Below are 23,022 nucleotides of genomic sequence, written 5' to 3'. Positions count from 1 at the left end.
GGGCTTGGAGAGGTGGGGTTGGGGGAGGGGTGGGGTGCTGGCCAAGGTGCTGAATTGTTGCCCACCAGCATGGTTATTTCTCCTCACTCTGAGGCATCCACAATACTACTCAGTCTCCCTGGAATCCTGAACCATATATGGGAAGAAGGAATAATAGGAACAGAGCAGGAACTCAGAGAAAGAAAGAAAGATTTATCAGGAGGCCTCCAAAAATAGCAAGAGGGGTGAGGACTTTTATTTTGACATGTGCTCATTTTCCTTTTATTTGAATGAAATTATGTGGCCCCTCACCCTACTGATACAGAATAGAACAGTCTTCTATCTTCTTCAAATTTTTGACAGTTCTATCATATTTCTATTACCAAATGTGCCCCATTCACCCTAGGAATTTGAAGTACAACGAAATTGACGCTTTGGCCCAGAGGGTTCCTACTCTGATGTCATGACAAGGGAGGGCCTTTCAAAAGGCTGGAACTAAAGGCACAAAACCTGGTGAGCTCCCCAAAGCTGTGGGCCTGGATGTGATGAAGTCTGAATGCTGGAGGAGCCTGGGGTTTCCTAGCATAATCCTGAGGCCCAGAGAGGGTTCGTTTCTAGCTCAAGGTCACAAAGCACATGGCAGAGCCAAGACCAGAACCCAGGTGTCCTGGGTCCCAGTTAGTACACAGGGGAGGGAGAATGACCAGCTGAGAGGGCCTCTGCCCAAGTCAAGAAACAGTACAAAAAGGGGGCAGGGCAAAAACAAGAAAAAAGTGGGGGGCAGGGCAGGGCTGAGGAGGGAGTTGCTCAGAGGAGGAGGCCCGCATGTCTAAGAATGTCAACAGGGGCGTATGTGCCCTTAGAGGTGTGGGCTCAGCTCCTTAGAGAGGAGGAGAGAACAAAAGGGTCCCAGAGTCGGGAAGTCCTCTGTGGAGCAGAGACAGCCCGACCAAGCATGCCAGTCAGCATCACAGGGCAGCTGCTGAGAGCACGGATCTCAACCCCATCATTTCACAGATAAGAAAATTGAGACTCAAATGGGAAGCCACCAGCCTTCGGGCTTATCCAGGCCCAACCCACATCTCCCAACTCGGAGCCTTCGGCCCTTTTCATGCAAACGTTAATCTCCCCCCACCCCCACCCACCCCCTGGGTACTGGTGCCTCCTCCCACCCCCAGGAACCAGGACCTGAGCAGAAGGGGAGTGGCCATGGCCCCCAGAACCAGGCACAAAGCGCTGGATGCCTTTCTCTGTCCTCCTCCCCAAGGAGAAAGGAAAATTGGCCTGGACCCTAACTGCTCCTCCTCCAAGGGCAGAGCCAGCTGGTGCCTTCCCACACCTGGTACCTCCCTTGCTGGCAACAGAGCCCAGAGCCAGCACCAGCCACAGCAGGGACAAAGCTGCCCACAGCTGCTGGAGCCACCAGACACCCCAGGCAAGTGAGGGTATCAGAAGTGACGGCCCAGGGGGGTTCCCTGATTCCACAGCACTAGCATCAGCCTTGGGGCCTCAAGTGGTTTGGGGGTTTTGGAATCTTTCTTCCTAGAGAAGCGGCTTTTGCCCCCCATGCCCTGTAGTCTGGACTCCTGGACCTGCTTCCTTTGCCCACAGCAAACCCCAGACTGAACCCCCTACCTCATCGAACTTCCAAGTCTACAAACAAGGAACGGGGTTCTGGGGCTCAGCAGCTTTGTTCCTGCTACTGTGAGGAGATGTAGGTAAGGCCCCCGAGAAGGTCCCCAAAAAGAAACAAAGATTGGCTGGAGGGGTGTGTGTATCCCCACAAGTGTAGGGCTGTAGGTCTGAGACTTGGACGACCTTTGCTAAACATGGAGTGGGCCCCAGCTCCATCCCTGATTCTCCAGTGACCCTGGACAGCTCCCTTCATTGCCACCTTCAGGGTGTCCATTCCTCATTGGGGCGCAAGAGAGATGGGTGGCCCTGGGTGATGCGGCAACCCCCGGTTCTAAGGTTGTAGCTCGAGGCAGCCTCTGGAGTTTGCCCAGCAGTGCCCATCCCCATCACCAGCTCCTTCCTCTGCCACACTCCTGAAACACCTCCTCTATCCCTTTCCTTTCTCCATCAAAATTTAGCCTCCCCGTGTGCCTCAGAATTACGGGTTTACGGAAGATGACTGGTTAGCCAGAGACGGGTAAGATTCCTCAAGGGAGGAACAACCTAAGACAGGCACAGTCACAGGGGGGCCATCAGGTGAGAAATTGGGGATCAACAGAGGTGAGGCTTAGAACCTCACTCCCCCTGTTCTGAGAGAAATCTTCTGCATATGTGGATGTTTTATTGCCCTTGTCTAGCTTGGATTAACACATAGTCTACAGGCACACACCTGATCATCTATATTTGCTCTCTTACAACACTAAACTATGTTTTCTACCTTTATCTTGTATCTACCTACCACTTCAGCATTTTATTAAAAATAATAATAATAAAGAGAGAAATGTGGTATCCACATATAAATCAAGTATAAAAATCAAATGAGTATTCATATTTGAACTGACTGTTTATAGTTCATAATGCATGAGCAAAACCGAAAGCTTCTGTGATGACTGCCCTTGTAATGTTCACCATGTAACTTATTCACTATGTAAGAATTTGTTCTCCATGTAAGAACTTGTTTGTTATGCTTCAGAAGATTGGAGACTGACGAAAATTAGGCTTGGGGTGGATTAATGATTGTGCATTGAGCATTGACCCCCTTATACAGAATTTTATTGTTGTTAACAACCATTTGATCAATAAATATGAGAGATGCTCTCACACACACACACACACACACACACAAATATATATATATACACACACACACTTCCAATTGTAAAATAAATAAGTAACCGGGATGTAATGTATAGCATAAGGAATATAGTCAAAATATTGTAACAACTTGGTATGGTGATAGCTGGTACCTAGAATTATCATGTATATAAATGTTGAATCACTGTGTTGTACACCTGAAACTAATGTAATACTGTGTGTCAACCACCCTTCAATAAAAAATAATTATCTAAAAAAAAAAGAATAAAATGGGTTTATGGTTTGAGATGCTGCCCCCTCCCTGACCTAGGCACATTTCTAACAGGAACCGAACCATGCTCAGAGCAGCTAATGGATTCAGGCACCACACCGAGCAGGGAACTTTAGGGGGGCTGGGAGAGGAGCTGGGTCTTCCTGTGACTCTGCATGGGCAGCAGCATGGGGCCATTGCTGTGTGGGCACAGATCCGTAGACATGACAGCAGCTCCCATATGCCAAGCCAAGCCAAGTCCTCCTCTTGGCCCAGCTTTCAGCCCTCACTCCCCCTCCCCCACACCCGGACACCAACAGTGACACAACACATTTTTTCTGTTTCCAGGGGCTTCCTGTTAATGTTTATATAATGTTAGTTGAGCACACTCAGAATACTAGGACACCAAATGGACGGCGTTAGCATATGTGGGTCCTTAAAACCACTGTGCCCCTGCCTAGAATGCCCTTGCCTGCCTCTTTCTTCCTGTTGAAATCTTACTCATCCTTTACATCCCACTCAAGGTGAAGCTGTCCCAGTCATTCAGAATGACTGTCCTAGCAGAACTCAGTGCTATGGGCGCCAGCCGCACTCCGGGTCTCCTGCTACCACTAGACCACGAGCATCTCAAGGCAGGGATCACATAGTTCTGCCTGCTGGGTGCAAAGAGGGTCTCGGGAAATGGTTGCTGGCTGGAACTGGCTAGTGTCAAAGCTGGAATCAGGAAACCAAGTTGGGGGATATCATAGAGACCAGAGGTAGCTCCTCCCAAAACACACCTGGATGGAAACTGAGCCCCCAGGGTGAGCCCCACTGACCATTCCCAGCCAGATTCTGCACAGGGAAAACCAAGGAGAGCTAGGAAAGACTAGCAACATGGTCTGATTGCTTGCCTTTTTAAAAAATTATGAAATAACTTATTTTTATCGTATAAAAATTCAAATAAATATAAGACCATAAAGCAAAAATTCCCCTCATCTGGCTCCCAGCAGCTGACAGCTATTAACACTTTGGTGTAAGTCCTTCCAGACAGTTTTGCTTATGCATAAACAAAATAGAATTTTCTCTTACAAAAATATGATCATGCTTCATTTTTCTATGTGTTCTGTGGAGTAAATTCCTACAAATGGAATTGCTGGTCAAAGCTTTGTTCATGTCTATAGCATCTTACTACACTGACAGACAGTGATTGCAATGGGGCAGATGAGGACTTAATAATATGGGTGAATGTTGAAACCACAATGTTGTTCATGTGAAACCCTCATAAGATTGTATATGAATGGTACTTTAATTTAAAAAATGTATTCCTAAAAAGTCTTGCTCATTTAAAATATGTTCTTTTCCTAAGTAAAATTATTTTTTCTTCTTATAATATGCTCATTGTAGAAAATGTGGAAAATACAGTCAAGACTCACAAAGTAAAAATTGCCCATCAGCCACTGTTCACAGGTAATCACTGATAGCGTTTTGGTGATAACATTTAGTCCTTTTTTACATGTGAGTATGTTTATTTACAAAAATGGGAACATACACTCATATTGTTCCATAGCCTGTTTTTTTCCCCCACTTAATAACAGATTGTATATATTCTTCCATATCGTTAAGTTGTCTTCTACAGCATCAGTTTAAACAGGACGTTTGATCTCAAGCCTCCCCTAGAAGCTGTTTCTCCTGACCCGCATTCTGAGTAGAGAGCCTGCTGCATCAGTTGGCTGGAACGAGATTGCCTCCTGGTATAACCTTGATCTGTCACCCTCCTTTCAGGAAGGGAATGACCTGGAAGACCTTGAGCACTTGCCACCTCCACCCCTCCTGAGCTGAGGCCCTGACACCCCACTGATGGGCACTGACACCCCCTGCAACTTCTCCACTGCTGCCCACCGGTGCAGTAAGTAGATGTCTACCCCTTTCCTCGGCCACTTTCCTGGACCCTGACCACGAGGCAGAAAAGGCCCCTGGACTCAGCTGGTGGAGTGGAGAAGTGCCACTTGCCCTTGTACTTCAGCCCGTTCTTGAGCCAGCTTTCCCTCATGTTGATGGGACTGGGGAAAGAACAAGGGAAAGGAGGCACCAGGAGCGGGGGCTGCGGAGGGGCCAAGCCACTTGAAAGTCTCTGGTTCCCGAAGCAAATACTGAACCTCCCAGCCCAAGCCTGTGCTCTGCCCCAGAAGTTTACTAGCCAGATAGTGTGGAATTAAGTGTGATCTCGGACAAGACATTTCTCTTCTCTGGGGAGATCTCAGTCTCCTCACCAATACAGCACGTGTTTCCTAAGGCACCTTTCTCGCTCTGGAATTCCCACGTTTCCAAATGCTCCTTTTTCTCTCCTGTCCCTGCACACCTTATAAGCTGTTGAATCTAATTATGCACCAGGCATTGCTTGAGGCATCATTAACATAATAATTACTATTAGCTGTCACCTCATATCATCCTCACAAGCCTGAGAAGAGGTACCACTTTTATCCCCATTTTACAGATGAGAAACTAAGTCTGGAGAGTTAAGATAACTTTCCAGTAAAGTGGCAGAGTTCACATTTGAACCCAGAGCTGTGTGACTCCCACACCCGTATTTTTTATTATCCTTGCATCCTCCTACAACTTTGTGCTGTGTATAGGGATCATTCTTTCCTTGCTATAGTTGAGGAAACTGACATCAACGAGGAGAAGTGAATTCCTCAAGGTCACACAGCAAGTTTGTGAGAGGGCTGTGTGGGTCCAGGCTTTGTGCCTCCCAGGTCACTGTCACCTCCTGCCCAGCACTGGCTAGCGTTCCAAGAGGAAAGCTGATGACCAAGAAGCAGCCCTTGGGCTGGAGTCAGATGCCCAGAACCCAGCAGGGCTGGGGCGGTCACGTGGGGAAGGCCGTGTTTGTACAGCCCAGCCTGGTCCGCCTTCCCCCAGCTCAGCCCAGAGGAGTGCTGACTTTGGGCAAGCCCCGAAGGAGGAAAAGGTGACATTACTTGTGGGCTTGGGGAAGGCTGAGCCCTCGCCTTCTCTAGTCTCCTCCAAGACAGCCCTGCTGTGCTTTCCACTCCCTCATTAAATCACTCACCCACAAAATCCCTACTGAGCGCCTACTAGGTGCTAGCACCAAGAGAAGCAACACGGAGGCATCCCAGGTCCCTCTCAAAGAGTGGACAGTGACCGAGGCCGGGCTAGGAGAAGGGGGTCTCACGGGAACTCAGAGAAGAGGAGCCTGCCGGGGAGGTGCTGCTGAAGCTGAGGCCTGCAAGACAAGTGAGAGTTGGGCAAGGTGTGCTGAGGAGAGGGAACAGCATGTGTGAGGCATAAGAGGCCAGAAATGAGATTATATGTTTGAGGGGCATTGTGAAGGAGGCAAAGGGGCAAGGTGATGAAGCTGGGGAGGAAAGCAGGGCCAGGTTGTGCCATGCTGTGACCCATGTGAAGGCAATGGGGAGCTATGACAGGTTTTAAGCGAAAAAGGAGTAAGATCATATTTGTATGGGATGGGGCAAAGCTAGAGGCATTGGGTTGGGTGAAAAAAAAAAAGTGAAAGCTGGAAGCGGTGAGTGTTCTCCTGGGAGTACAAGGGCCTGTTTCAGAGCTAAATGACTCAGCCTCACTCCCCTGTCTCAAGGGCCCCAGAGAGGACAGTCACAGCAAGCTGGCAGTTCTGTGGAACAGGATCTAGAGCCCCTACATTTTTTCTAGCACCAGCAGAGCCCTTAGAATTTGATTCTTGAGGTTTCCCAAACCACAGTATCCCTGGACAAAGGTGTCTGGGGACAGGGAGCTCACTAGCCCATCCCCCTACTGGACAATAATGATTAGGAGGTCTTTTCTTACTTGGGTCCCCTTGTGTCTCCCCTGGTCCTAGCTCTGTGCTCTAGGCCCCCCAGACAAGGCTGATCTCCTTTCCATAGGACAGCCTTCTAAAGACCCTTGTGGTTACTCCTTTTCCACAACACCTTCCTGTTCTTCAGCTAAGTAAACTGAGGCGGTAGTACTGGATTGCTCTGCTACCTTAGCTGACATGGATAAAGGGGAGTCAACCTGGGTTTGAATCTTGACCTTGCCCCTTCATGGAGACACTTCACCTCACTAGCCTCAGTTTTCCCATCTGGAAAATAGGAATAATAATATGTACACTTGCAGAGTTGCTGTGAGGACTAAATGAGTCAAACTAATATTAGTGCCTAATGAGAGTTAGAATTTATTGAGGAACTATCATAAGCCAGGTGTTGTCTTGCTGGGCTGGGCTACATGCCTGGCCCATAGTGAGTGTTTAATACATGCTTACTGGAAAGCACACAGATCGCATGAAGGCGTGGTGGCAGCATGCAGACCTGTGTTCAAGTCCTCCTTCTGCCCCTTATTAACTTTTTAACCTCAGACAAGCCAGTCTCTGCCTCTCAACTTTCCCGTCTGGTAAATGGGAACTTGTCAGGTTGATAAAACAAGACATATAAAACACCAGGTGTTATTGCATCAGTTCTCTCCCTTCTAGTCCACAAATGTGTAGGAAGCACTTTCTAATTGCCAAACACTGGCGGGAAACAACTATTGGTCACCTGCCCAACATCACTCAGTCTTTGCCTCCAAGCCTGTTCTTGTCCTGTACCATGCCTCCTCTAGACCTGGGACCCCAATATTGTGTGGCCTCAGTTACTAAGGGCAGGGGCACAGCCTGCACTCAAGGAACAGTCTGCCACCCCTGCCTGATGCCGTCACCTCCTTGGCCAGTCGTGGGTGGCTTGCCAGCTGCAGCGGTCATCGTCCCGGTCCTGCTCTCCTCATCCACTCTGCTGGTCATCAGCTACATCTTGTGGAAGACATGCCGCCAGTGGTCTCAGGCTATCCGTCCTAGCCTGCCGTCCCCATGAGGTAAGTCACACAGGGACCCCAAGGACAGGGAGCTTCCATTTCTTTTTTATTCTTAGTCTCCTTGAGCACAATACTCAGAAAAATCCTATAAGTCTGTATTGCTCAAAGGTGTGACATGTGACCCTTAAATCAAAAGGAGAAACTCTCCTTACTCTCTTGAGGCTACAAGATGTGCTGAGCTGGATAAAAGCTCATAGAGGCCACAAACATCCAGGCAAGGCTTGGATGGCATGACAACTGCCAGGGCCCTGAATCCCTGCTCAGCCTAGAGCCACCCCCTCCCTTATCTACTGACTGAGCTCTGGGATTCTGAGGGACAACAAACTGAGGAAGTGGGTCCCATGTAGCTAATACACAAAAGCCCAGGATTCTCACTGCTGCCTTAAGATCTCAGGACATCTGCTCTGTCTTCCAGCCACGGTTCATGGCTTCTCCCACTCATCCAATAACCCAGGTGTGTACCATGTAACAGGCATGCTGGGTGCTGGGTTTATAACAACAGACGAGACCCAGACTAGTAATATAGTGGTTTGAATAGAACAATGCCAACAGAGTATGAGAAGCACTTGGATGGAATTCAAGAGTCTGTGGGAGCATAGAGCAGAGGCCACTAACCAGCCAGGGGAAGAGGGTTAAGGAAAGCTTCCAAGAAAAGACATCTAAACCTAGACCTGAAGGATGACTAGGGGCTTGCTGGAAAGAAGGTAGGACAGGACAGTCCAGGCAGAGGGAACAGAAAGTACAACATAGGGGCTGGCAAACTTTGGCCCACTTCCTGGTTTTATAAATAAAGTTTTATTGAAACATAGTTATGTCCATTCACTTATGTATTATCTCTGCTTTTGCTCTACACAGCAGAGTAGAATAGTTCTGACAGAGATGCTATGGCTTGCAAAGCACAAAATATTTACTATCTGGCCCTTGACAGAAAAAGTTTTCTAACTCCTAGAGGTTAGAAAACTCATGCTGCTTTGTAGCAACATAGTGACTAGGGGATGAATTAGAAATGTGCAGTAGATAGCTTACAAAGAGTTCTTCTTCCCTTAGCCATAGTGGATTGACCCAGGAGTAGACACACCTGATTTAAGCTTATCTAATCAGATTCTCTCTCTTTCTAAGAATTTGAAATGTGGAATATAAGACTGGAGAATGGAGACAAGCTGAGGCCCCCAGAGTGATTAGTCAACAGTTCCTTTGATTCAGAAAGCCCTTGCAATCAATCCCTCAAAATTTTAATTTTCATTTCTTTTCAAGTCAGTTTCTGTTACTCTTAATGAAAAAAATTTCACTAAAATTAAGAGAGTGGAGAAAGATGAAGCTAGCAGGGAATACAGGTTTAGTCAACATGGTCCAATATAAGTATAATATGAGTCACATATGTAATTTTACATTTTTTAGTAGCCACATTTTAAAAAGTAAAAAGAAATCAGTAAAATTTATTTTAATGCCTTTTATTTCACCCAATATATACAAATAGTGTCATTTCAGTATGTGGTCAATATGTATGTAACAATTTTTAAATTGTTAATGAGATAGTTTAAATTTTCTTTTGACTATGCCTGTGAAATCTGGGGTGTATTTCACACTTACAGCATATCTCAAATCATACTAGCCACATTTCAAGTGCTCCACAGCACATGAGGCTGGTGGCTAACATAATGAACAGCACAGATTTAGACCCTCAGGGCCGTGCGGGACTGCTAAAGAGTCCTGACTTCATTTTGAAAGCAGTGAGCATCCCCTGAAGAGATTCAAGCCAGGAAGTAACATGATAAAAGTTTTCATTTTAGGAGGATCACTCTGACTTCCACTTAAAGAATGGATTGAACAAGAATTGATGCTGCAGCTGGGGAGATCAGCTGGGAGGAGTTGAAACAATCCAAAGGAGAGATGAGCGATCATGACAGATTTTGGCAGCAGCAGCTGGGATGGTGAAACACAGTTGAATTCAAGAGATGCTTAGGATGCAGAAGCAACATGCCACATCATCACTGCTGCCCACCCCAACACACGCACACAAAAGCTATTTCCCACTTACAAACCTTTGTGTATATCCTCCTGGATAACCCCACCCCAATATCTCCCCTTTTCTCTCTGGCAACCAAAGAAACAAATCCTCCCCAATCTTTAAGGCATAGTTCAGTAGTTAACACATGCAAAGTGGTCCACACTAGAAGGTCAATAAACAAATGTTTCTGTCCTCCCTCAAGAAAGTCTTCTCTGAATGCTGCTGCCAATATCAAACCCCCAATCCTGAACTATGAAAGCCAGGAATATAAGTGCCCCCCCAATCTAAGGTAGGCTGGATGTCCTGTCCTTGGAACTTGTTGGCAAATCTGAGAAGAGCAGTTTCAGCTGGATGGGTGAAGGTGGAGAGTTGTATTTAACTAGGGTTGTGGTTTTGCTAAAAGAATACAACAAATCAAAGAGAGGCAAGGGAGTTGAAGATGAAGGGAATGTTATAAAGATTGACCATGGAATTTAAGCTGCTGTGGGGATCTCTTAGTACTATTCATAAATATTCCAGTTCTCCAACCCCACCCCTCCACCTCACTTCTGGACGTTAACTAGAAAAGCACTTCCCTGTCCACTTGAGGTTGGGTATGGCCACGTGGCTAGTTCTGGCCAACTAGGTAACAGATCTTAGCTGGAACATTTAATTGCCAACAAAACCCTCCAGTGTTCTCTTTTGCCTTAGGCATAGCAACCAGAATTATTTGAGATAGTGGCTTTTCCATCAGTCTGGGTTTCTGACTACAATAAACAGAGCTCCTGTCAACTCACAATGTACAAGTTGTGTGAGCAAAAAAAAATAAATCATTATGGTGTTAAAGCTTAAAATGTAAGCCTGAAATTTTGGAATTATTTGTTGCTGCAGTACCACCTAGACAATCCTGACTGATGTAGCTGGAAGAAAGGGCATTACCAGAGAGAGAGAGAATGCAAAATGTAGGATTAATAGGTTTCAGTTCCTGGCACCTAAGGAATGAAGGAGTCAGAATAGGAGGGAGAATAACTGGAGAGACATGAGGTGTTGCCAGGAGAATTAAATTCATGACAAACTCTAGAGTATGACCATGGGAGTACCTGGCTGATGTGGAGAGAAGACAAGATCTTTGAAGTAAGAAATGAGAGGACAGAGTGTTGGAAGGATTATCTCTGTATGTACTGAAATCATCAAAGATTAAGACAGGCAATATGGAGAAAGTGACAGCCAGAAGCTAAAAATCTTACTGTTTTTCTGCCCACAACCAAGATATGAATGCCATGAAAGAAGGAAGGAACATTGTGCTCACTTTTGTGTCCCCAGTGCCTGGAACACAGTCTGGCACAAAGAATGTACTTAGCAAATATTTAGTAAATGAATGAATGAATGAAAAAGAGAGTAATACACCACACACTTCGACAAGTAAATCTAACTCAAAGAAGAGAGTTAGAACTAGTTCTTAATTCTTCAATTCTATTTTTCTGTAATATTTCTTCCCAGACCACAGTGGCCGTTTTATCTTTGTCTGACCTAGAGTCTACCTGTTGATTTAGTTGTCGCCAGAAATCTTAAGGAGCTGCTTTTTAAACTCATCCCCAGTGGCCTGCATGCTGGCAACTCTAGCTAATACCATTCCCCACATACAAACACTGGTGGTGTTCTCTCTTCTGCCTTCTCCCTCATTCCCACAAACAACTCCATTGCCAAATGTCCTCCTTTCTTCCCCAAATATATCTCAAATTTTCCCCTGCTCTTGACCCCCTCAGCCACTGCTCCAATTCAGTTTCTCATCCTCTCTTCCCTGGGCTACTATACTCTCTTCCTCATATGTTTTCTCTCATTGGTTTTAATCCCTCTACATCACTAGTTTACTGTTGCTGCATACAAATTACCTTAAAGTTTTGTTAAAACTTCAAGCCACAAACATTTATTATCTCACAGTTTCTGTGGGTCAGGAATCTGGGCACGGCTTAGCTGGGTACCTCTGGCTCAAAGTCTCTCACGCGGCTGCCATCAGGAGTTGACCAGGGCCATAGTCATCTCAAGGCTCACCTGGGGGAGGATCCACCTCCAAGCCCGCTCATATGGCTATTGGAAGTCTTCAGGTCCTTGCTGGCTATTGGTCAGAGACATCAGTTCTTTGACAAGTAGGTCTCTCCATAGGGCAGCTCACAATATGGCAGATATCTTCCATTAGAGCAAGTGAGCAAAAAGAAAGAGGGTACCCAAGACAGATGCCACAGTCTTTTTGTAATTTAAACTCAGAAATTATAATCCACTACTTCTAACATATTCTATTCATTAGAATGGGATCAATAAGCCCCAGTCCATACTCAAGAGGAATCATACCAGGGTGTGAATACTGGGGTTCAGGATCATTGGGGACATCTTAACACAGCCTTGACCCCTTTTCTCCCCTGCTCAGAAACTTCTGTTGACTTGCTGATCCTTCCAGGACATACCTTTCATAATATGCCCCAATGTCCACTTCATTCTCATTTTCCACACTCCAGTTCCCAAAAAAGGACTCTGAATTATCTGGAATGCTCCCCTCAACCTCCCCAGACTTTTCTACCTGGACACCTCTCATTCATCCATTAAGACCCACTGTCTCTGCCAAGTCTGTCCTAACCCTAGCAGGCAGTTACAATGATCCCTAATCAGACCTCCTTGGCCCCCTGTGCTGTCCACTAACATAGCACTTACACACCAAAGTCATAATTGTCTCCACGTGGATATATCACAAGGTCTCAAATTTAACATTCAGTAGTTCATTTGTGCTGATTTTTGTATCAATGGGATTTAGCAGATGGACCTTGGAGCCACACCATCTTGGTTGCTGATGTATAGAACAAGTTATAGAACCTTACCATCTTAACTGGCATTACTAAAATGCCCAGAGGGAAGCCATTTGGTCACAGAACCCTAAATCAAATAAACACATATGCTGCCATAAAGGCAATTATGGTCCCCACAGGCTTCCATTGAAGAGGCTGGGTATGAGAAGTTCCTCCAGAGCGGACAGAGATGCTTCCCAACATGCCTCCATTAGTTACCATCTGTTGTAGGCAAGTTACTTCTAAGCCTCAGTTTCCTAATTGGTAACGATAAATAACTTAAATGGTTGCTATGGTTACCACAGGCCTAGTGCTATTCTAAACGCTTTAAATACGTTTATTTAACCCTTAGAACAATGGTATGAAGTAAGTACTATTATTCTATTTTACAGATGCAGAGGCTGGGTCAGAGGGAGTAACGCGCCAGGAAACAGGTAGTAACTGACATTACCAGGATTCAACAACAGGCAGTGAGGGGTGGGAGTCTGTCACAACATCCACTTCACAGGCTTGTGCGGATTAAATGACAATGCGAGCGAACGGCGAGGGTAGGGCAACGCATACAATTCAGTACTCTTTAGTATTTTAAAATGCAAAACTCCTTGGCCTCCAGGTCAAGAATTCGTTCAAAGCCCCTGATTTTTTCCGTGAAATCCGCGGGCAGTCTCCTCTCCGGTGTGAAAAAAAGATGGGTGGGAAGGACACCAGAGACAAGGCCCCCAAGCTCCATACAACTCTCCGGTCCTTTTACTCTAGGAGCCTCCTCCTTTGTAAGTGGAAGCAGAGGTCGCTGGTGGACCGGAAGCCCACTTCCGAACTTACTTCGGGCCCTTCTAGCCGGGCACAAAGCTGACCACCCCTCCCTACGCCCCTTTCTCCCGGGCCTGGCCCCTTGGCCGTGGCTCCGTCCCCTCCACCGCCCTCGGCCAAAATTCAGTTTTCCATTGGTGAAAGCGGGGGCTGCGTTCTTCGTCTTTCAACCAATGGACTGCTGACTCTTCTGTTAGGTGAAGTCAGTCCCTCCTCCGGGCCAGCAGAGGGCGTAAGAGTCTGTGGCTCGAAATCTGAGAGGCTCTCTGATACGGACGTGACGTCATAATACCGGAAATCCGCGGCCTCCGAGACTGAGGGGGGTGTGGCGTGAAGTTCCGGCGGCGGGAGAAAAAGCGGCCGAAGTTTCGCAAGGTGATGGTAAAGGGTGTGTTTTCCACTTTTGACAGTCTCGGATGTTCAGATGAGAAAACTGAGCCGCTAGAGGGTGGCCGTGCGCATATTCACTAAGCGAGACCCTCTCCCGTGACCGGCCCGCTTCCCACACAATTCCGGAGCGGAGGGATGCCCCCCTGTGGGGTTTGACTCCGGCTGAGGGAGGATTCCCTGAGGCAAGTCGCAGGGAAACAGCACCATTCCACAAATGGGGAAAACGAAACCCAGAGACGGGGACTTCCTGGGGGAGATTGCCAGGTTTAATAAATAAGAGGCAGGACGCCAGTTAAAGTTGAATTTCAGGTAAACAACAAATGTTTCAGTATAAGAATATCCCAAATAATGCATGGAATATATGTTTACTAAAAGTTTATCTGTTTATCTGAATCCAGATTTAACTGGGCATCCTGTATTTTTTTCCGGCAGCCTTAGGCAGGGTGACCCAGCTGAGTGGAAGAACGGAAAGAGTTTTTGAGGCATCCTTATATGCCTCCCGCCTAAGGCTCACTATTGTGTCGACCTGCGCTGCTCCTAAGTGTAACCCTGAGGTGGCCTGCAGGGCCCCAAGCCTGCATCAGTCAGTGGTCGGACTTCTGCAGGATCTAGGCTGCCGTTAGGAGCTGAGAAGAAGGGACCAAATACCATCCCCCTCCATGGGATGCAGGTGTTCCCGGCCCCACAGACCAGTTTATTCAAACGACACTAGGCACCTACTCTGTGCCAAACATAAACTCAGGCTCTAGATGCCATTAGCAGTTAGGAGAAACACTCGCCTTTGTGGGACAAACATATTTGCAGAATACAAGTAGAAAAATTACAATACCTTGTGATCAACAGTTCTTTAATACGGGTAAATACAGGATACTGTGAAAGCTCAGAGAACAATACCTTACCAAGGCACAGAGTAAGAAAAAAGGGAGTGATACCCAAGCTGAGACCTGAAAGACTGTTTCACTCAACAGTTATTTGTTGAACATCTTCGTGCAGGGCAATGTTCTAGGCACTGGGGACACAGCAGTGAACAAAATTAATCTGTCCTGAAGAGCTTAATCTAAATAAAATGTATGTCAGTTGGTGAACTATGAGGGGGAAAAGTAGGGCTACCAAAAGATATGGAATACTGGGATGAGAATGTTGGAGTTTTAAAGAGGGTGGTCAGGAAGGCTTCACTGAGAAGGTGACATTTGAGCAAAGACCTCATCTGAATAAACTGGTACTGGGGCCGGGTACAGCTGAATCCCATGGAGGTGGGTGGTATTTGGCCCCTTCCTCTTGAAGTGGTAAGAAAAAGAGATGATGGAGCTATTTGGTATTTTAAGAAAATGTGCCTGGCATGTTAAAGGAACAGAAAGAAGGGAATGATGCACTTTGTCCAGTATGATCGCTTTCTAAGGGATTTTCAATCTTGACAGTGTGTTTCTTACCTTAAATATTGTCTTCAATTCTTGTAAAGTTCAACCATGTAATTGGGCAGGGGGTGGGGAGGGGAACGGTGCTGAGTAGGGTATTGAGAAAAGGCCTTCTTGACAAGAACATATAAGGTAAGCCCTTTTTAATGATAATGAGTCAGCCCTGGAAAAGCTGGAAGAAGCTGGCAGAGAGCAAAGCAAGGGTGAAAAAGACCCGAAGGCAGGAGAGAACTCAGTAAGTGTGAGGAACCGGTTAAGAGTCCAATAAGCTTGAGGTGAGATTGGAGAGGTGGGCAAAAGTCTCAGGCATTTTAGCTTTATTGGCATCACATGAGAATCAACTGAAAGTTTTCAGCAGAGGATTGACAAGATCAGATTTGTGTTTCAGAAAGATCCCTCTGGCTGCTTGGAAGTTATATCGGATAATTTTGCTGGTTAAATTTATGCAGGTTTGGCTGCTCATCCCAGAGGTGCTAGGAAGAGGGTTTAAAATGGAGCAAAGTGGGAACTCCTATCCTGTTTCCTCCCCCGTCTCTTTACAGCTGGAATGAGCTGGCTGGGGCAGGTGGTCATCTCCCCCATGAGCACAGGTGGACAGAGGTGACACCTTGTGTCCCTCAGCCCCCTGTCAGACTCCGTGGCTGGGTCTACCTTAACCAACCCATCAGGTCCCCTCCCTCTGCGCCCTTTGAATATACTACGTTAAATAATCTTCTCAAAGGTTCTGTCATGCTTCTCCTCCAGAAGCAGAAAGGGCTCCTACTGCCTGCAGAAATAAGATCAGACTCCTTGCTTTGTTGTCCAGGACACACTATGACCGCACTGCACTGTGATTTCCTTGAGGACTCATCTTTGCATCACCAGGGTCTACCACACATGACCACAGTAAGTGCTCAATAAATACTCAAAAAATTACCTTTCAGTATCCATTTATTGAGTACCTGATGATGTGCTAGGCTCTAGGCTGAGTGATATATGCCATTTTCAAATTTAATCCTCACAATACCCCTCTGAGGGTGTATATTTAGCAGCCACATTTGACAAATGAGTAAATGGATTCAGACAAGTTACGTGCTAGATTTATTCATTTGTCCATTTTACAGACACTTTTTTGAGCACCTGTGTCATAGGTGATAAGGTCATAGCAGTGAAAAAACTAAAGGTTCCTGCTGCCAAGAAGCTCACATTCTAGAGGATGCTACACAAATGTTATAATGTATGTCGAGTGGTGGTAGGTGCTGTGAAGAAAAAAAGACCAATTAAGAGAGAGGAGACTGGAAAATGCTGTTTTCTAAAGGGTGATCAGAGAAGTCCTTACTGGAAGAAAACATTTGAGTGGAACCTGAATGGGATGAGTAAGCCCCACAGATAACCTGGGAAGATCATTCCAGAGGAAGGGGACAGTAAATGCAACCCAGCAGGTATATGGAGTGTAAATGCATAAATACAGGTGTCAAAGCAGGCCCAGTATGGAGTATCTGAGGAACACAGTCCAGTGTGGCTGGGGAGAGAGGGATTCACAGGTAGTTAGATCAGGACAAACTTTATTCTTGGTGAAATGGGAATCACGGGAGTGACAGGATCTGGCTGCTGAGTGGAGTGGACTGTAAAGAAGAAGGCGGGAGCCAGCCCCAGGGTGACAGAGGATGGCGGCTTGGTCTGGGGCAGCAGCAGGTCTGTTAATCTCCCAGAGTGAGTGAGTGAGTGTGCTCACAGGAGGGGCTTCAGAAGGGCACAGGTGGGTTGGAGGTATTGAGAGCAGACTGTCCCTCAAGTGAGGTCCCAGAGCAGAATGGGTGGGTCTATGGGGGCCAACAAGAAAAATGACTTCTGAGACTCCAGAATGGTTCTCCAGAACGGCATGAGGGTTCTCTGCCAGTGCATTACTTAGGGAGGCACTCAAAGGAGGCAAGTGCCTGTGCAGTCCAGGCACCAGAAGACCTCTGTCAGATTCCCCTGTACAAGCCTGGAGGTCTCAACATTCTCCCCATGTTTAATGCCTTTTTCTTCTTTCTCTTCAGAAAAAGATGAATATAACAACAAAAGCAAATAACTGAAAAGAAATAACTTCATTGTTCTCAAGTAAATCACATCAAGTTCTGTGTGTATCTTTCTCAGAAAAGTAAATTACATTCTTGCAGCAAATGGAACGTTAAACACTTTAAAGGCTCCAGTGAGAAACCTGTTCAAATTCTGTGCCAGCTGCTGTCACTATAGTAGCCACAGAGGGCTCTCCCCAGTGAACCTGCCTCAGACAAGGTACTGAGTTACTCCTGGATCTCATTGCAGCCCCCTCTCATTTCAGCAGGGTGCCTGCTGCCTTTGGAAGCAGATGCCAGGTTCCAGCAGAAGACCCTGTTTCCCCATCAGCACCCCAAAAAAAAGCATGTGAGTCCAGATCTGCTTGGGCATTGAAACGGAAGAAGTCTCAGAATAGTGTCGTTGACAGCCTGGTAACATGTAAAACATGGATCAATGGATAACAAGGGGCAATAGTGTAACTCTTTCTGATTGCTTTTTGAGTTTCTTGGTGTCCTGAGCTTTCAGCCTGTTTATTGTCAAAGTATCGAAATCTAGGCCCCACCTGGAAAGGGGAAGACACCTCTGTTTTTGCAAACACCTAGTTCACTCAGAACATACTGCCTCATTAGATGACCTCAAAGCCACTTGTAGGACCCAGGCAGGACTGGCAGACTGAAACAACATGGCCAAATGTGATATTGTAACTTATAATAAATAAATATTTGGTCTTCCATTTTCATTCCTGACACAGAACTCCTAAAATCCTTGGAATTTCCTAAGTACTGAGAGTGATAAAGGTGTCTTTTGTTATGTCTCACCTACACCCCAAACCCTGCCCTGCCCCACCAACCTTCTGGGAGGGGAGAGAGTTGGAGATTGAGTCCAGTTACCAATGGCCAGTGATTTAATCAAGTGTGCCTGTATATTGAAGCCTCCATAAAACCGCAAAAGGACAGGGGTCAAAGAGCTTCCAGGTTGGCGAACACGCAGAGGTGCTGGAGAGAGGTGCACTAGCTTCCGTGCCCTTTCTCCACACCTTACCCTGTGCATCTCTTCCTTCTAGCTACTCCAGAGTTAGGCCTTTTATAGTAAACCTGTAATATAGTAAGTAAAATGTTTCTCTTGAGTTCTGTGAGCCATGATAGCAAATTAATTGAACCCAAGGAAGGGGTTGTTGGAACCTGCAATCTATAGTCGGTCAGTCAAAGCACAGGTGACAACCTTAACTTAGTGGTTAGTGTCTGAAGTTGGGGCGGTAGAGGGGGTGCTTAACCAGTGGGATCTGCTGCTATCTCCAGGTAGACAGTGTCAATTGAATTGAATTATAAGACACCCAGTTTTGATACTGGAGAATTGCTTGGTGTTATGGGGAAAGAAACACATGCTGTGCCAGGTTTACCCAGAGAGGAGCTCCAGTGAAGGCATAAAAACAGTTGCAGTGCAATAACCAGAAGAGGCAAATCCTTAGAGATGGAAAGTAGATGAGTGGTTTCCAGGCCCTGGGGGATGGGGAAAATGAGGAGTGGCTGCTAATGGATACAGGGTTTCTTTTTGAGGCAATGAACATGTTCTAGAATTAGATAGTGGTAATGGTTGTGCAAACTCTGTGAATACACTAAAAACCACTGAATTCTATACTTGGAAAGGGTGAATTTTAAGGACTGTGAATTGTATATCAATTTTTTTTAATTGCAGAAGAAAAATCTTACCGGTCTCCGGTAGCCACTGGAGAGCTCTAAAGTCTGAACTCCTTTGCTAAGCAGCCCACTCACACTGAAGTGGATAGCCTGGGACCTGAGCAGTGTGAAGGAGCCTTTGTCCCAGTGGAGAACTTCCAGTCTGAGGAGACGTAAATATCAGGTCCCATGGCAATACTCTGTGGCCAACCCAGTCCAAATAGTGATTGCCTGAATAAGCAAAGCCAACCATCACATACTTGCTTTGCTCTTACTGCCTTGAAGGCCTGCAAGGAGAGTTAAGATGCAGGTTCTTCTCAAAACCTTCAGACACCCATCTCTTTACCCTTTATCTTTGGTGTGAATTCCAAATCTGCAGTTGTCCCCATTTTGGGTCAGGCCTTAGGCTGAGTGTTGGGTTCACACAGAGGCCTCTCACCAGTTGTGAGCTGCAGCTCCAGGAGGGGAGGCAAACTCTGACCTCCACCTCACCCCATACAGCTCACCCTTCTTTATGACCAGGCATGGGGACCTGTGAACCTGAGACAGATGAAGTAGAGAAGCTGGGTGCCAGTGGGAGATGCCCACCTTGTAGCCAAGTCAGAAATGAAGCAGAGGGCATGGGATCATCAGTGTAAGGTGGGGAAGTCTCGTCCCCTGGCCTAGTCCAGGCTGCTTTGTGAATTGAACTACCAGATTCCACTAGAATATTAAAAAAACAAACACTAAATGTTTATTTGCTTCATATTTACAAAGGTGAGAGGAGACCAAGGAACACCCCGAGAACACCCCACACCTGGCTGACCAGGCCCCTTGCGCTGCAGAGAAGGCAGACACGGCTGGAAGGGACAGGATTTATGTTGCATACTTGAACTATAGCGAGTGTAAGACTGGTCCTATTTACAAGGCAGAAACACTACAGGGGAAGCATGGACGGCAGCACAGCAAGCACCAGAGTCCTGACCAGAGGGTACCCCTGCGTGCTGCCTTCCCCACCTCTCCCAGAGGCATCTCTGCGGCCCCGCTGGGGTTCTCTGGCAGGGGAAACGGGCCTGCTTACGTGATGCTTGCCGGGGTGAAGACAGGGCCCACACACAAGGTGTCAGTGATCTCCCAGCCACAAGACAGGGGCTTGCACATGCCCTCAGCATCCTCATCCTGTTCTGCAGGCAGTAGCTGCCCTTGAAGCGCTTCCCTGTAGGCAAGAGAGGGGTACTGGAGCAGCCAGCATGGGGCCCAAAGGCCAAGGGCTCCTGATCGCCCCTGCATCAGAAGATCTGGCCCCATCAGGCACAGGGTTCTCACCTGAGCCCCAGAGCCCAGTCTAGGACAGGAGCAGGCATGGCCTGCTGACCCATCCTCCCCCACTGCTCTCTTCTCCCCTGTCGTCCACCCCCACAGCAGGGGAAGGGAACCCTCATTTACTGAGCACTTACTGCATGCCAGACATCGTGCCCGGCACTGTATTTACATTATCTGATTGTATCCTCCCCAAAACCCTGTAAGGGCAGCATTATCATCCCCATTTTACTGATGAGGAAATTGAGACTCAGAAGTAACCTGCCAAATGTCACATATCTAGAAGGTGGCAGAACCAGGATTCAACTGGATTAACTCCAAAGCCCACATTCTTTATACCTCAAACTTAGGACTTAAAAAAGTAATCATCTCTTGCCCCCTTCAGAAAATCTTACAAACTCTTTCTCCTCCTGTCTACCTATATTGGTGAAGGGCTCCACCATCCCATCAATTGCTGTGGCCACATTGGGAATCATTTTCCCACTGCCACTGCCATCTCTAACTGGGGCGGCACAGTCACTTTGATCTGCTCTGGAGTTGCCAGCAGCTTCCCTCTGCTCTCAGGCCCTGCCCATTCCAGTCCCCCATCTGCCTGAAGGCCTCCCTCTTTGCTGAGGTGTGCAGTTCATCAGCAAGTCAGTAGTTGGTATCTGCACAGAGCCTGGCCAGGCTCTTCCCTTCCAGGTGGGAAGCTCTGAGCTAAGCACCCTCGAGCTCCTTATCTTTCAAAATACATTGATTCAGTTTCTTAAGATCCCTCAAAGCTCCCTACTACCCTCGGACTAAGTCCAGTCTGGGCCTCCAGGACCCTTCTTGATCCAGTCTTCCCCTGTGCTACTCCATCCAAACAGCTACTTGCAGTCCTTTGAATGAACTGGACTCAAACCCTCACACCGCTCAGCCCAGACCAGCGTCCTATCAGCTTATCTGTCCCTGGCTAACTCCTCCTTACCCGTCAGTTGGGGCCTCCTGAGGAGCACTCCTGACCACCCCTCAGCCTCCTTGCAACTGCTTCCACCCCCTGAAGCTACTCTCCAGCCCCAAACGGGGGACTTCACAGCTAACTGGATGGGTGACCTCAAGCAAGTGGCCTCTGATAACTGATTCCACAGAGTTGTGTGTGGGTAAAAGGAAGTCCTGCCTAACATAAGGCCTGACAACGGTTCAACCAACATGACTTTCTGTCTTGCGCACTGCTGGCCTCACTGGATTCCAACACTGGCCTGGCGACACAAGCAGGGCAAGTGTGATGCTCGTTTTCTAGATGGAAAGATGGAAGCTCACGAGCAAGCAAGTCTTTCCCAATTCACAGAGCAGCCACCCAACTGGTCAGCTCCATCCATATCTACCCTTGTCCTCCCTCAATCCACACAGTAACTAGAGTGATCTTTCTAAAATCCAAATCAGACCATGTCACTCCCCTGCTTCAAATCAATCCATGCTTCCCATTGCTCAAAGCCCTTTACTGTCGTTCAAGGCCTTTCCCAGATCCGGCCCTACTCCCTCCCAAGGTACACATGTAGTTTCTTGAATGGAGCATGCTTGCCCCTGTTCCTTCTACCTGGAACTCCCTTCCCCCTCTTGCTGGCTAACTCCCACCCGTCTACTAGGCTTTGATTTCCTCATTTCTTCCTCAGGAAAGTAAATCGGCTTCAGTGAGGGCTCTAAGCTTCCGCAGCCCACCCCCACCATCCAGTATTACCAGGAGTGCCTGTCTGCTTCTCTGTGTCTCCCAGAGGGCTCTAAGCAACTCAGGGAAGCTCAGTCTCATTCATGGCCAGAGCCAGGTGCCTTGCACAGGCCTCACTAGGAGTAAGCAGCTAAGACTGACTTGTCAAATTGGATTACACAGAAACAGGGTTTCCAGGTTTCCCTCATTACTCTGCCCTGCCTGCCACTGCTTCTCCCAACTCCATTCCCCAGCAAGACCCCCTTACCAGGCTACTCGGGACATGGCGTAGGTGATGCGGCAGGTCTGGGTCCCTCTGAGGAAGGAACCCATGCCCACGGTGTAGGCGCCCATATTCTCAAAGACCAGCCAGTCCCCTGTGTGTAGTTGTGGCAGCCACAGGCCCTCAGTTATACAGTCACAGCCATCAGCTACTGGGCCCCACAGGCTGCTGCTGTACTGGGGCCGCTCCATGGATGGTTTCTGCAGGAGAGAGGAATGGCCACATTCAGCTTTTTGGAGTTATAGTGTGCACAGCCTTAGTAGTCCCTCAAAAGCCTTCCATGGCTCCCATAACTGATAGAACAAAGACTTAATGGGATCCCAGCTTGGCATTTAAGGCCTTCCCACTTCTCTGCATTCATATTATCTCATACTTTAAAGCCACAGTGCCTGGTCTTAAATCATGGCTTAAACTGGCTTGCTTTGTGATCTTGGACAAGATGTTTAATCCCTCTGAGCCTCAATTTGCTCATTTGTAAAATGGGAATAATTATAGAACCTACCCTATAAGTAGGTACTATATGGGGGTGAGCTATCCTGTTGACCCCCATCTCTCCCATGCCTAGCAGTCTGGCATACAGTAGGTACTTTTTTGAGTAATATCTTTTAAATGAATGGATGAATGGGAAATATGTGAGGAGAAAGAGCAAGAAAGAAAGAAAGAAAAGATACGAATGAATAGAAGCCATCCAAAGGCCTAGAAGGATGCAGTGGAGACCAAAAAGACAAATGAGTATATGTAGGGGGGTTAGAACAGTGTGTGGCATGTGGCAAGAGCCAGTAAGTTAATCC

General features: G+C 47.1%; 1 protein-coding gene and 1 long non-coding RNA gene across 8 annotated transcripts in view; one reads left to right on the top strand and one right to left on the bottom strand.

Moving 5' to 3' along the window:
* AZIN2 (antizyme inhibitor 2) overlaps window positions 1-23,022 on the bottom strand; it is a 52,740-nt gene that overhangs the window by 1,132 nt on the left and 28,586 nt on the right. For 5 of the 7 annotated variants that reach the window (XM_057499970.1, XM_057499968.1, XM_057499969.1 and 2 more), the window contains 2 exons: window positions 22,217-22,431; window positions 19,693-20,175 (listed from right to left, as the gene is read on the bottom strand). In XM_057499970.1, coding sequence (XP_057355953.1) covers window positions 20,037-20,175; window positions 22,217-22,431 — 354 coding nt within the window. In that variant the 3' untranslated portion in view covers window positions 19,693-20,036. Of the gene's footprint in view, window positions 1-16,181; window positions 17,298-19,692; window positions 20,176-22,216; window positions 22,432-23,022 lie in introns of those variants that run through there. The other 2 variants (XM_036885193.2, XM_036885192.2) reach the window with 2 other exon arrangements.
* On the top strand, window positions 1,159-19,834 carry LOC118912299 (uncharacterized). The gene is made up of 7 exons (XR_008996960.1): window positions 1,159-1,418; window positions 4,767-4,886; window positions 7,703-7,843; window positions 13,675-13,865; window positions 15,732-16,167; window positions 17,424-17,541; window positions 19,737-19,834. It is a non-coding gene; the product is annotated as an uncharacterized LOC118912299 (long non-coding RNA).

Source organism: Manis pentadactyla, chromosome 4 (genome assembly GCF_030020395.1).
Source record: "Manis pentadactyla isolate mManPen7 chromosome 4, mManPen7.hap1, whole genome shotgun sequence".
NCBI lineage: Eukaryota > Metazoa > Chordata > Mammalia > Pholidota > Manidae > Manis > Manis pentadactyla.
The sequence above is the reverse complement of the archived record's forward strand: the minus strand, read 5'-3'. Positions and strand labels throughout refer to the sequence as shown.